The sequence below is a fragment of the Symsagittifera roscoffensis genome, chromosome 9 (assembly GCF_963678635.1).
Source record: "Symsagittifera roscoffensis chromosome 9, txSymRosc1.1, whole genome shotgun sequence".
In the NCBI taxonomy this organism is placed as follows: Eukaryota; Metazoa; Xenacoelomorpha; order Acoela; family Convolutidae; genus Symsagittifera; species Symsagittifera roscoffensis.
Window position 1 is genome coordinate 27,888,068 of NC_087070.1, and position 14,616 is coordinate 27,902,683.

Genomic DNA, 14,616 nt, shown 5'->3' on the forward strand with positions numbered 1-14,616 from the left:
AAAGTGTTAGAAATTTTTATCAAAATGATAATAGATTGATAATAGATTTTTTCACGCTAACTTTTTTAAAATTGAATAGTTAACTATTTATGTCAAGCAGTAAATCTTACAAATATGATGGCTTAGAGCTTTTCAAGTGTTAAGGAAAGCAGTGAAGATACTTATTTAGGTCGTGTTAATTTGTAGTTTTCTTTTGAATTTAAAAAAATAGATGGCCTCCAGGCTCTTCGAGTTTCAAGAATTATTTACGATTGACACATTTTTGAGTTATGTTATAAAAGTGACCAAATTGAGAAAACTAGACCAAGTGTAGATTTTTTACTCCGCTGGGAAATCTAAAATTAAAATCATTCTTCGAAACTAGAATTTGTTCACGTATGTTTGCACCATTGAGGCTTTCGTAATTGGAAAGCTTGAACAGTTGGAAGTGTTAATGAACGCTAGAAAACCGAAAAACTTGACTTGTGTTTTGAAATTTTTCAGCTTTCGAATTTCAAAACAAACAAATAGATGGACTTGAAGCTCTTAGAATGCTTTAAGATAATCAATTATCTATTATATATTTAAATGCGGGCTTCACTATCTCGCCACATTTAAGCTTTTTCAACGTAATATTTTTGCATGTTTAAGATATATCGTATATTGCAATGGTTAAGATTTTTTCGATTTTCCAGTTTGAATTCAGTGGTTATTCCATAGAGTTTAAAATTAGCAGCCCAGTAATGGGATGCTGTCAGGATTCATCAAAACGTTGCAAATTTGGCCTCCATTTAAGAATGCTCAAATCCTTATGTAAGAGTGTAAGAGATACGACGATTTACGTGATTTTTTTCAGAAAACTCAAATTCCAACATAATTTAGCAAACTTCCCCTAACCCTGTTGTTGGGTGCTGTCAGAGTACTTTCAAGGATTGCGAATTTTGCCTCCAAATGTGACGGCTCAAATCCTTGTAGTTTTCGAGATATGACGTTTTTTGTGATTTTTTCTAAAAATTTTCAAAAAATATATTTTTTTTCAAAATTTGAAATTTTTTACCCTGTAGCAGGGTGCTGTCAGGGTACTTTCAGGAATTGCTAATCTTGCCTCCAAATATGAATGCTCAAATCCTTGTAATTTTCGAGATATAACGTTTTCTGCGATTTTTTTCAAAATTTTTTTTTACAAAACTTAAACGAAATTTTTTCTTCAAAATTTGAAATTCCGAACCCTGTATTTGGGGGATATCAGAGTACTCTCAATGCTTGCGAGAATTGCCTCTAATTATGACTGCTCAAATCTTTGTAGTTTTCGAGATATTATGTTTTTTGTGATTTTTTCAAAAAAATTTTCAAAAAAGTTAAATTAATTTTTTTTTCCAAGTTCAAAATTCCTTAGCCTGTAGTTGGATGCTGTCAGGGTAATCTCAGGGATTGCCAATCTTGCCTTTGAATATGACTGCTCAAATCCTTGTAGTTTTAGTGATATGACGTTTTTGTAATTTTTTCAAATTTTTTTTAGATAACTTGAACGAAATTTTTTTTCTTCGAAGTTTGAATTCCCCACCCTGTACTTGGGGGCTATCAGAACCCTCTCAGGGGTTACGAACCATTATTCCAATTATGACTACTCAAATCTTTGTAGTTTTCCAGATCCGGCGTTTTAAGTGATTTTTTCTAAGTTTTTCAGAAAATTTAAAATGAATTTTTCTTTTAATTATTTGGAATTCTTAACCCTGTAGTTGGGTGCTTTTTCGGTACTCATAGAGGTTGCAAATATTGTCTCTGAATATCACTGCTCAAATTGTTGTAGTTTTCGAGAAATGAGGTTTTGCTATGATTTTTCAAAAATTTTCAGTAAATTTAGATTTAGAAAAATTCACTAAGTTTAAATATCCCTAGCCTCTAATTGGGTGCTGCCAGGGTACTCCCAGGAGTTGTAAATCTTGCCCCAAAATATGACTACTCAAATATTTGTACTTTTTGAGATATGACGTTTTCGAGATTTGACGGAAAATTGGAATTCAAAAAAGTTCATAAAATTTGAAATTACCAACCCTGTAATTGGCTGGTGTCAGAGTACACTAAAAGCCTGCAGATCTGGTTTCCAATTTATGCTGTTTTTCTTGAGTTGTCAAAAAGTCGAAGCACCGGAGGTGCATAACACGCTAGTATTTTTAATGCTCTTGCGATAGCAAGGGTATTGCAATCGACTTTTTTCCCGTAAATCACTTCAGGCACAGGACTCATCTCTTCTCGACTCCATGCAGGCTCCATGCAGTTACGACAGGGCATTTAGTTGTTCTACGTTAAGAGCTAGAAATGAATTTTTTTGTAGGATTCCAAATTTGATACATTTTTTGCGCTGAGATTGGTTGACTTCAATTCTGTCGGCTTCTTTTCCTTATGTTTTTTTGAATAATTTTCTTTGGTATTATATGGTAGTGATCGAGTTCTTTATGAAATTGGGAAAAACTTAAAATCAACCTCCTAGTCTCTTTAAAGAAATCGTTAAAAAATCAGTTTTTTTGTTAGTTTTTTATCACGTCAAGTAACAAAATTGGTTCAAACATTTGTTTTTGGTTGTACGATCGGCTGTACTTATAGCATTCTTTTTGGTGCAAATAAAATGGTGCTTTTCATTTGTGTTCCGCTTCATAGGTTTCGGCCTATATAAAGGCGGCGTAAGTGCCTGATATTGCTTCTTTCGACAAGCGAAAAATTTTCATGTGTGTTTTGAGAGTGAGGAGGACTTGATAACTTTTTATTAATCATAATTTTTTGAATTTTTCCAGTCTTATTTATTTTTCTTTTCGGTTTAATAGGTTTTGGTCTACATTATATGAACTCATATTGGTGCATTCGACAAGCAAAGAACGTTTTAAGTATTTGTGTTTCATATCTAGTTTTTCCGGTTTTTTTTTCGAATTTCTTTTGTATCGCAAGTGGCGCGAAGCTCGGTATCGGTGTAAAATTAATTCAATTCAAAAAAGTCCAACTTTTGATTCTTTAAGATAAAAAACAAGAAATTAAGATCTCCAATAACTAAATTGCACAAAGAAACCTGACGGAGTTATAATTTCGAAAGTTTTTTTACATTTGCGAAAGCAAGTGTCCTGTAATCGGGAACTAGACTACTTTTCGTAAACAACTTCTTAGCTCTTAAGTTGAAATTGAAGTTACTTTATTAGCCAAACGTAGCAACTTCGAAACTGTTTCACACTTGGCAAAATGGGCGAGGTAAAATGTTGGCTCTGTACTTTAAGGTCTTGGGGTTTGAATTTTTCTAGCTCCATTTTGGGAACCAAAAACTTCAAAAAAGTGGAAAATTTTCTGCAATTTATTTTTGTATTTTTTTTATTTTTTGTTTTTCCAGTCAATTTTTTAAAAAAGTTCTTGTCCTTTTGGCCTAAATCGCTATGAATGTCAAATAAGTCTAAAGTATAGTTTTAGATCAGATTTTTTAAATCACCCTACGCAGAAAAAAACTTCACTAATTTGAAAAAAGCTTTTATCTTGTAGTTCTTTGAAAACTATGATCGGGACATTTTGTGCTATTTGCACAGTAACAGGCTATTTTTGTTTAAATTATAGCAAACGTGATCATCAAAATTTACTCAAGAAAATTTAATAAGGAGAGATTACTGAGTAGATCGCAAGCGTGGATTTTATTTTTATATCACAGTAGTGATCATAGCACATAATAAGATATCACAGGGGCGATGATACTTTTTCAATATTTTATCTATTATATTTTTAAATGCGGGCTTCACTATCTCGCCATGTTTAAGCTTTAAGCAACGTATTTTTTTGCATGTATATCAAAAGAGTTTTTTCATGTTTAAGCTACATCGTATATTGCAATGGCTATAATTTTTTTTTCGATTTTGCAGTTTGGATTTAGTGTTTATTTAACCAAGTTTGAATTTAGAAACCAATATTGGGATGCTTTTAGGGCTTCACCAGTTGTTCTGATTTTGGCCACCATATATGAATAACCAGGTTTTTCCAAAATTTCAAGAAAAATTAATTTTTAAAAATTTTGCAAAATTTTTAAGATCTCAATCCCGTACTTGGAAACTGTGAGGGTACTCTCAGGGGTCGCGACTCTTGCCTCTGCATATGGCTGCTAAAATACTTGTTGTTTTCGAGAAACGGCGTGTTTTATGATATTTCGAAATATGGCGTGTTTTTTAATGTTCAAAGAACTTAGATATGAAAGTTTTAATATATGCGGTTTTTTATGAGTTGTCATAAATTTGAAGAACCGGAGGTGCTGTACACGCTATTTTCATTTAAGTTTGCTGGAAAAATTTGATATCCTGAAGAAAGTCATTCATTGTTTGTTGCATATATGAACAAGAATAGCCGGTCGGTCTACAAGAAGCACAGCTATCATTTTAAAAGGTACATAAAAATCAAAACACCGTGAATAATGCTGCCAACGATAAATCCTCAGATTAATAAATTAAATTTTCAATCACAACAGTTAACTATTTTCTGGACAATTATCAATATTGGAAAGACGAGAAATTATCCGCTCTTGTCTAAATTGTCTAAACCAATTTTTCTGGACACAAATTTTGTAAGTTTCTTATACAAGTTTGAATGAAAGGGTTTTAATATGATAGCTCATGCGCACTTAAAAGCTTTGTTTGAGGTAGGGCGAAATCGGTTGAAAATAAAATCCGCCCTACGCCATAGTTCTTTCCCTCACTTTCTAGAATGGTCCGAACTACGAGTTTGAAAATATTTGTGGATCTTCGCCAGGGGCGGATTTAGGTGGGGGGGTGGTGGCGGGCGGAAGCCCCCCCCCCTCAGGGATTCGACCCCCTGCCGACCCAAAGGGTCCCCCCTTTGATACTTTTTCAGAAATCCATTTTTGGCCGACCGACCCTAACATTTTTCTAAAGGCGCCTTTGGCGCCAATATATACTAACTTTGAGGGGGAGCGCGCGCCAAAAAAAACGCTATTTTTTTGTCAAAAGTTTTCAAAAAGTGCCCAAAAACGGCTTTTTTTGACTGTTTTTTCAAAAATTTATTCAAAAAAAAAAAAAAAAAAAGGTCGTCAAAATTTTGGAAAATTTTTTGAAAATCCGCCCCCCCCTCGAGAAAATCCTAGATCCGCCCCTGATCTTCGCTGAGTTTTCCGCGGTCTCAACTTTTGCCAGTTTTTTTAAAAGAAATCTCATGATTTTTTTCTTTAAAATTTGAGGACTATCAGGTTTTATATTGGCTTCTGTTATATTGGCTTCTGGCTTCCAAAATCCGATTAAAGAAAAGAGGATGTAAGGAATGTCCTAATGATTATGAAACATTTTCAGATCGGGCTGTTTGTCTGTCTAGTGTAAACAGCAGCTAAAACTAAATAGAATAGTGTACACCAAGAGAACGCGTAGAACTGCGATGGCGCGTGGTCAGCAAAAAATCCAGTCACAGCAGAAAAATGCGGAGAAGCAGCAGAAAGCGAAAAAAGGGAAGGCCGGTGACCACAAAAAAACGGCCGAGGCTGCACTAACTATCAAATGTAGTGTGTGCATGATACAGCTAGGAGATGCTAAGACATACAAACAGCACTTCGAGAGCAAACATCCAAAGCTACCTCTGCCCGCCGAGTGCCTCGAATAAAGCGAAACATGTTTCTCAAACTTCACAACGCCGCAGATACGAAGCTAAAACAGCTGCAAACGATCGAAAAGTTAAATTCCGCTGAATGCCAGGCGCCGGGCCACCGCTATCATAGACACTCGCGTAATATTTGTTGTTCAATTATAAATGGTATTCGTCTTTTAATTTCGATTTGCACAGAGGGTGGTAAAATTATGCAGTTTAGAAATCAAGTGAAATTTGTCTGAGTATAGCGGATCTGCGGATAGTTTTGATGTTTGTTAGAATCAGGGGGCGGATTTAGAGTGGGGGATGCGTTCGGACACCACCTTCTCACAGGGATTCGACCACCTCACCAATCAAATTGTCCCCATTTTGGTATTATTATTTGGCATCCATTTTCGGCCGACCAACCCTTCGGCGCCAATATTTACTGACTTTGAAGGGGAGCGCGCGCCGAAAAACGCCATTTTTGGTCAAAATTTTCCATAAAGTGCCCGAAACCGGCTTTTTGACCTGTTTTTTTTCTAAAATTTGCCTGCGGCGGAACATTTTGAGTCAAAATAGGGTCTTTATAGTGTTCTGAAAATGCTCGGAAATTCAATTTGGTCAATCTAGAAAAAAGGTGGGCAACATTTTTGAAAATCCGCCCCTTCCCCTTGAGAAAATCCTAGATCCGCCCCTGTTTAGAATTGTACAAAGCTGACTTTGAATGGCTCTTTCTGCTTTAGTTTTGAATGTGATATTGGAATAATTTTGTATGCTTCATTTGATAACAAATGTCAGTAGATGGCAAATGTCATGAAATTTTAGAAAGAGTCAGCAAATTAGTTGCACAGAGCTTTTTTTTTTGAAAAAGTCAGCATATTTCGGTCATTATGCGTTCCTCGTCTTTTTAGTCTAATTCATGGTTCGTTTTGGTCTCACTTTTTATTTGAGTTCTGCTGAGAAGTTCACAACGGCTCAAGCAAAGTGGATGAATGCATTATTGTCATCTATAAATATTTGGATAAATTACCTGAGGAGAGTAATACACCAATTGTTAGTAAGGGTAGTTTTAAGGGTTGAGTCAAAGGAGTTCCATGCAGTTGGGCATCAGTTGAGTAAGTACATGAAAAATAATACAATAGTAAATCAGGGATAAAACTAAGGTAAATATAATATCATAAATAGGGATATTATATTACATGGTACGGGGAATACTAAAGGCGAACGTTAGAAAAGGGGAACTGTTAATAAGGGGGTTATTCAGAAAAGTTGATATTAATCCCGAGTTTTCGTATAAATTGAAACATTATTTTACCTGAAAGTTTGTCATTTCCTTGTAAGTTTCCTTGTAAGTCATGCTGTTTTTGAAAAGTTGAGTGAAACGAGTCAGTCAGCTTGGCTGTAATGTCAAAAGTCAAGTTGAGAGAAAGGTGACCTTAATTGTTTACAATTAACACCCGCCCACATTTGCAGAGCTTGCAAATAAAGTATTGAATAAAATAGTAAGGATACGGTAAAATACAAAGATAAGGGAACCAGTAGATAAGGGAACCAGAAATTGTTCTTTTTCATCTTCATCTTGGTTTGTCTATCGTTGAGCTGATTGTCTTAGTTGAATTGACACGTCGTAGATTTGTTCATCTTTGTCGAGTTGATATGTTGAAGGCTGAGTTGCGTGATTATTTGGTTGGTTAGCTATTTGGAGCTTGGTTACTGCGAAACTGGGAAAACGCGGCTCAATTTGACCACAGGTCGAACTTTGAATCCAGTTGGCGTTTTCAGCTTCACTGAGCGGACTATTCCATCTTGTCCAGGAAAGGTTTCCACCACTTTAGCAAGAGGCCACAGTCCACGAGGTGTAAAATCCTCCAACATCCAGACCATGTCGTCGGGTTGCAAATTGGAAGTCGCAGAAGTCCACTTTGATCGTTTCTGCTGACCTGGTAAGTACTCTCGAAGAAAGCGATTCCAGAAGTGATCTGCGAGTAGTTGGGATGCTTTCCATGATTTTGACAGAGATAAATCCTTGTCCTTGAAGATACCAGGCGGTAAATTTGGAGTTCCACGACCAAGAAGGAAATGGTTGGGAGTGAGAGGCAGATCATCTTTGATGTCGTCAGACACATTGGTTAAAGGTCGTGAATTCATGGTTGATTCAATTTCGGTCGTGAAAGTAGCCAGTGTTTCATAGGAGAGTGTTCTTGATCCGATGACTTTGTACAGGGAAAGTTTAAATATCTGAACTAGTCGTTCCCAAGAACCACCAAAATGAGGGGCCGCAGGAGGGTTGAATTTCCATTCGAGTGATACGTCCAGCTGATTGATGCTTTCCACAAATTCTTTGTTCTTTTCCAAGTTGTCTAGACATTTCTTCAGCTCAGAATTGGAGCCCACAAAACTTGTCCCACAATCAGAAACCATTTTCGATGGTTTTCCTCGCCGGGCAAAAAAGCGTCTGATACAAAGAAGAGTGCTGTCTGTCGATAGTCCTAATGAGATTTCAAGATGCACAGCTCTGATCACTAAGCATGTGAACAGTAAAATATACGCTTGGTATTGTTTTCCTTGAAGGATGATGGGAAAAGGTCCAACGTAGTCCAATCCAGTCGTTGCAAAAGGAAAATGATTTTTTGATGGCAGTCGATCAATTGGAAGATCTGACATCTGAGGGTAGTCGACTTGTTGTTGCATTCTTCTGCAGGGTATACAACTGTGTATGATACTTTTCAGCATGACGCGGCAGCGAAGAATCCAGTAGTTTTCCTGTGCTATGGCAATTGCTTGTTCCTTTCCGCAGTGGGAATGTAGAACATGGATGTTAGCTAACAGCAGGCGAACATTGGGGTTTTCACCAGCGAGAATGATTGGATATCTAGCTGATAGCATGATAGGGGCACGCGTGAGACGTCCACGAGAACGCAGGATACCGAAGTTGTCCACAAACGGTGCTAATGTTCGAAGTCTACTTTTGCCTTCAATTGGTTTTTCTTTTTTGATGTCTGAAATTTAAGAGACAAAATCTGTCCTTTGGGCAGTTTTAATTATGAGAAAGTGCGATTTCGTTAGATGCAAGAGTTGAAGATCGACCTTCGACTGTTTGTTGATCTTCCGTTTGAGATTTTCTGCGAATAAGAAGCAGTATGCAACTGTCCGTATTAGTCTTTTCCAGTTGCTGAAGCGTTTGATGTCAAATATAGGCTCAAATTTAGACTCTAATGAAGTAACGAATACAGGAATGTTCTCAAGCCGAATGTTTTCCTGTGAAGGCCATTGAGAAGAATCGTTCAACAGAAATTCCGGTCCTAGTAGCCACCGACAGCTTGAGGTCATTTCTAAAGCAATGTATCCTCTGGTACCGTCGTCAGCAGGATTTAGCAGAGTTGGAACGTGAAACCACTGTTCAGGTTTAGAAACGTCTAAAATTTTCTGAAGCCGATTAGCGACGAAAATTTTGTGTCGTATTTCAGGTGTTCGCAGCCAATACAAAACAGTAGTACTGTCAGACCAGAAATAAGTTTTTTCAACTTTGAGGTCAATTTCCTCTGAAACAAAGAGCGATAGTTGGGCAGCATATACTGCAGCTTGCAACTCGAGATTGGGAATTGTAACACGTTTCATAGGAGCGACTCTTGTCTTTCCTATTATAAACTTCAAAGATGTGGAGCCGTCGCTGTAGACTATTCTTAGGTAGCAAACAGCAGCGAGAGCGAATTCTGATGCATCACAAAACGTGTGAAGCTGGATTGAAGCAGGGTTTTCTTTATCAAAGAAGTTCCTTTGGAATGAAACAGTTTCGAAATTTTCCATTTCGTCTACCCAAAGTTTGAAATCGGGAAGTTTATCCGTGTCTAATGGAGTATCCCACTTAACACCTTGTGACCAAACAGATTGGAGAACTTTTCGAATCCGAATTGTCAATGGAGCCACTATTCCGAGTGGGTCAAATAAAGAAGCGGTATACTTCAGGAGTTTCCGTTGCGTAGCAATGCCAATACGTAGAATTTTTACAAACTTTTTGTTATCGATGAAGTAGCAGTCAGTGTTGGTATTCCAGTGAACACCGAGAACTCGTTGATGTTTAGGCGTTGGATCATTAGGGCTGACTAAAATATTTGGATCAATTGAATCCAGGAATGGTTTACTGTTTGAGTTCCACTTATTCAAGTTGAATCCACCTCGAGATAAAGATCCTCGTAGTTGTGTCATTTGTTGGAGGGCTTCTTCTACCGTTGACGAAGTGACATACAAATCATCCATGTAGATATTCCGTTGAATGATTTCAGAAGCCAGAGGAAAGTCGTTTTTACTGTCTGATGCACATCGTCGTACTGCGTAGCAAGCCACGCATGGTGAGTCTGTGGCACCGAAAATGTGTCGTGTATATTCGTGAGTTTCTAATTTACCATTTTCTTTCCAAAGGTATCTTAGAAAAGGTCTATCCTTTGGGCTGACTAGCACTTGCATAAACATAGCATCTATGTCAGCAGATATTGCTATTTTATTTTGTCGAAAGCGAATTATGAGACCTGTTAAGTTGCACAAAAGATCGGGCCCTTTGAGCAAACTCGAGTTGAGGGATTTACCCTGAAAAATGCTGGAAGCATTTGAGACTCGTCTAACTTTGTCTGGTTTGTTGACATTTGTCACTGGATGATGCGGCAAATACCAAGATTTGATTGCAGTGTCATGTTTTGCATCTATTTTGGTGACAAAGCCTTTTTCTAAGTCAGTGATGACTGTTGCGCGGTATTTCTCCCTTAAATCAGGTTTAATTTTAAGGCGAAATTCGAGGCTGTTGAGTTGCTTTTCAGCTAGCCAACGGTTATTTGGAAGATCAGTATCCTCTTTCCAAAGAAGGTCAATTTGATAGTGACCATCTACTAAAGTACAAGAGTTTTCGAGAATATCGATTGCTCTTTTATCCGATTTGGAGTGCGAGCGTTTTGAAGAAGCGATGCCTGTGTTTTCTATTTTCATCCAGTTGAGAACTTTCTGGTATAATTTTTCATCTAAGTTATTGTGTGAATGAACTTGTGTGAAGTTCACCGGAACAGATGGAACGGAATTATATTGCGTTTTGTTCCGACCTGTGCATGTCCATCCCAAAAGGGTTTCGATAGCCCAGGGAACATTCTTGGGGCCATAAACGGTATTTTTGATCTCATGATATTCTGGATTGTTGTTTCCGATGACTAGCGATATGCTATTGTCGTTTAAGTCCGGGTATTTAACATGCTTTAAATGTGGAAAATTGTTGCACATTGCGTTTAGTTGAAAAATATCAACTGGGGCCAAATTATTTTCATCTACCGTGAGTACGTCATCGAGCGTCATTGGAGTCGATGTGCTTTTGTATGGTCTAATTTGTACATCCACAGATGTAACTTGAACTGACTTGGTCTCATGATATCCAGATATGGGAAGTGAGTGCTTCTTGTTGACGTCCAAGCCTAGTTGAGTTGCCACTGAGTCCAGTAGTAGAGTTACGCAGCTACCACTATCTAAGAAAGCGTAGGTACAAAGTGTTTTATCACCATTTGATAATTCGATTGGTACAAAAGCTGATTGACCTGATCTCTGACAAGCTATTGCGCGATTCACTGCAGCTTTACTAGGGTTTTTTCCATAAGTATCAGAAGGATCGTGGAGTAGAGTGTGGTGTTTTTTACCACAATTATCGGTTCGACAGAGCGATTTCGAATTGCAGTCAGTAAACCTATGATTCCCTAGACAGTTAAAGCATAAGTGCATTTTTCGGGCATGCTCTTTTCGTTGCTTAGGGTCTAAGGCTTTGAAGTGCTCGCATTTGTAGAGAGGTCCACAGGTGTCTCCACTAGGACAAGCATTCGAGTTTACATTATTCTGAGCACGAGAGTTTTGTTGATCTCCCTGATGGTTAAAGCGCTGATTTTGATTTCCTACACCATTTGTAGTAAAACCATTGAAACGGGAACCACTAGGGTGTTTAGCGTTTCCAGAAGAATTGTTAAAATTGTTATTGTTTTGGTTTCGGAAACCTGTCGGAGGCATGTCGCGACACGCCTGTGCGTACCGTTGAAACCATTGTGCTAGATGTCTCAAGGAGGGTTGATCGTAGTCTTTGTCGATGACGAAGCGATTCCATTCTAATCTCACAGGGTCGGGAAGCTTTGCCAGAGCAGTGTTCAAGTTTGTTGTAGAACAAATATCGTGAACAAAACCAAGTTGCTCAAAAGTGTCCACTAAAGTTAGGAGAAAAGCAGAAAACTGCATGTATGATTCTGGTTGAGCCAGATTTGGAGGTTTGAAATTTGCAAGACGTTGCAAAAAAGAGTTGACAATTCTATTGGTATTGCCAAAGTTTTCACGAAGACGTTGTAGTGCTAGTTCGTATGTGTCGCCGTTTGCACCATAACCAGCTATCATTAGTTTAGCTGGGCCAGTTACCAATGATTGAAGATGGATCATCTTTTCAGTTGGAGACATATTAGAATTATGAATCGATGATACGAATACACCATACCAGTGCAACCAATAGTTTGGATTGCCATTGAAAATTGTAGGCTTCAGTTTTGGCACTGATCGACTGAATGTAGTAGAAGTGTCGCTTGGATTAGTTGCCAAAGCTCGATTGTTGTTGTTAGGAGGGTTTGCAGCACTAGCTTGTTGTGAGCTGTGGTTAGGAACATCACTAGCAAATGGATTTGAAAATGATTGGTCGCCTTGAAATGGCGCCGAAAGGTTGTCGTCAGAGGCAGCTGTTCTTGCATTGCCTTGAGTATTGTTGCTCATGGTTATAAGGTTGTTGTTTGGTATATCCATTATGTTTGCAGTCGGCATGGAGGTTGCGGTTTCCTGTGGGAAAATTGAAGTAGCATTTTCTTGAGCGCTGTTATTTGGAATTGTAGAAGTAGCAGGATTTGATACTTGTTTTTTCAAATATTTTTTCACTTTCATTGAAAATACTCGGATTTTCTGTTTCAACTGTACTGTCCAGTGAGAATGTTCTTCAAAATCGTGTTCAGAACCAGCCTGTAACATTTGATCGTTCAGGGTATCAAGTTTTTGTTGGAATTGAGACAATTCAGTGAACGTTTCATTGATGAGTTCAAGATCATCTTCTTCCTCGTAGATGTTGTTTTCGAGCATGTCGATCAAAGTATTGATCTCCATTTCGTGATGACGTCGAAGCGAAACCAGTTTTCGAACGCCAGTCTCTTGAACGTTTTGATTGGTATCTTGCGTTTGGGTACCATTTTGTTCCGAAGGATCGCTGTCATTGTTTTGCGTCGTTTTATTTCTACCGGATGGGGCCATACCTTGAACCAGGAGACGTAAACCAATACCTACCAACTTATACCAGAATATGAATTTACCTTTACCAACCTACCAACTTATACCGAATACCACCGATGCTCGTAAGAAGGAGCGAAATAATGGATAAAGTTTAACCAATTACCACTGTACCTTACCACTTGTACCTACCTCCGAGGGAAAATTGAGCGGTCGTTCAAAGTGTCCTCGGTATTAACAATTAAATGCGATTTTAAAGCTAGTCCAAGAACCTACCTGGTCCTACCAGCCTACCGATCCTACCTACCTACCAATTACCAGTATAAACGGCAAAAAAAAACCGGGTGCAAAGATTAGCACCAATGAGTGTTGACCTCCCAGAGGACAACTGAGGATGACGTATTTACCTACCTACCTGTCGCTATTTAGCAGACGACCGAATTGTGATTGCTGACCTCCCAGAGGACAACTAAAGTTGATGTACCTGTTTACCTACCTGTCCTAATACCGTAGATTTATCCCTGTGCAATAAAATTTGCACTTATACCAGTTGACCTCCCAGAGGACAACTTGCCTTTATCGCTGTAGCGTAGCGAATGAGACGAACTAGAGTTGTTCGAAGCAGTTGATGAGCTAAACGAAGCTCGAATGTAGCCACGAACCCAGTGAGGCTCGAAGCAGCAGAGGAAATGAGCTCAGGTAAGCTCGACAGGAAGCAGCCAAGAACCGAGAGGCTCAAAGCAGAAAATAAGGTGAGCTAAGACGAAGCTCGAATGTAGCCACGAACCCAGTGAGGCTCGAAGCAGCAGAGGAATGAGCTCAGGTAAAGCTCGACAGGAAGCAGCCAAGAACCGAGAGGCTCAAAGCAGAAAATAAGGTGAGCTAAGACGAAGCTCGAATGTAGCCACGAACCCAGTGAGGCTCGAAGCAGCAGAGGAATGAGCTCAGGTAAAGCTCGACAGGAAGCAGCCAAGAACCGAGAGGCTCAAAGCAGAAAATAAGGTGAGCTAAGACGAAGCTCGAATGTAGCCACGAACCCAGTGAGGCTCGAAGCAGCAGAGGAAATGAGCTCAGGTAAAGCTCGACAGGAAGCAGCCAAGAACCGAGAGGCTCAAAGCAGTAAATAAGGTGAGCTAAGACGAAGCTCGAATGTAGCCACGAACCCAGTGAGGCTCGAAGCAGCAGAGGAAATGAGCTCAGGTAAAGCTCGACAGGAAGCAGCCAAGAACCGAGAGGCTCAAAGGAGAAAATAAGGTGAGCTAAGACGAAGCTCGAATGTAGCCACGAACCCAGTGAGGCTCGAAGCAGCAGAGGAAATGAGCTCAGGTAAAGCTCGACAGGAAGCAGCCAAGAACCGAGAGGCTCAAAGGAGAAAATAAGGTGAGCTAAGACGAAGCTCGAATGTAGCCACGAACCCAGTGAGGCTCGAAGCAGCAGAGGAAATGAGCTCAGGTAAAGCTCGACAGGAAGTAGCCAAGAACCGAGAGGCTCAAAGGAGAAAATAAGGTGAGCTAAGACGAAGCTCGAATGTAGCCACGAACCCAGTGAGGCTCGAAGCAGCAGAGGAAATGAGCTCAGGTAAAGCTCGACAGGAAGTAGCCAAGAACCGAGAGGCTCAAAGCAGAAAATAAGGTGAGCTAAGACGAAGCTCGAATGTAGCCACGAACCCAGTGAGGCTCGAAGCAAGCGGAATAAGTGAGCTCAGATAAAGCTCAAACAAATGTCATGTCGAAGAACAATGACGAAAATTGAGAGTCCAAAAAGAACTCGAAT

The 14,616-nt window shown here is 39.1% G+C and overlaps 1 protein-coding gene across 1 annotated transcript; it reads right to left on the minus strand.

The window, feature by feature from the left end:
• Positions 1 to 8,577: 8,577 nt before the first annotated feature.
• LOC134854795 (uncharacterized) lies at positions 8,578 to 12,867 on the minus strand. Its single transcript, XM_063871153.1, has 3 exons — positions 11,142 to 12,867; positions 9,747 to 11,072; positions 8,578 to 9,674 (listed from the first exon to the last, which is right to left on the minus strand). The coding sequence occupies exons 1-3, from the start codon at positions 12,865 to 12,867 to the stop codon at positions 8,578 to 8,580; spliced, it is 4,149 nt and encodes a 1,382-aa protein (XP_063727223.1).
• Positions 12,868 to 14,616: the final 1,749 nt, after the last annotated feature.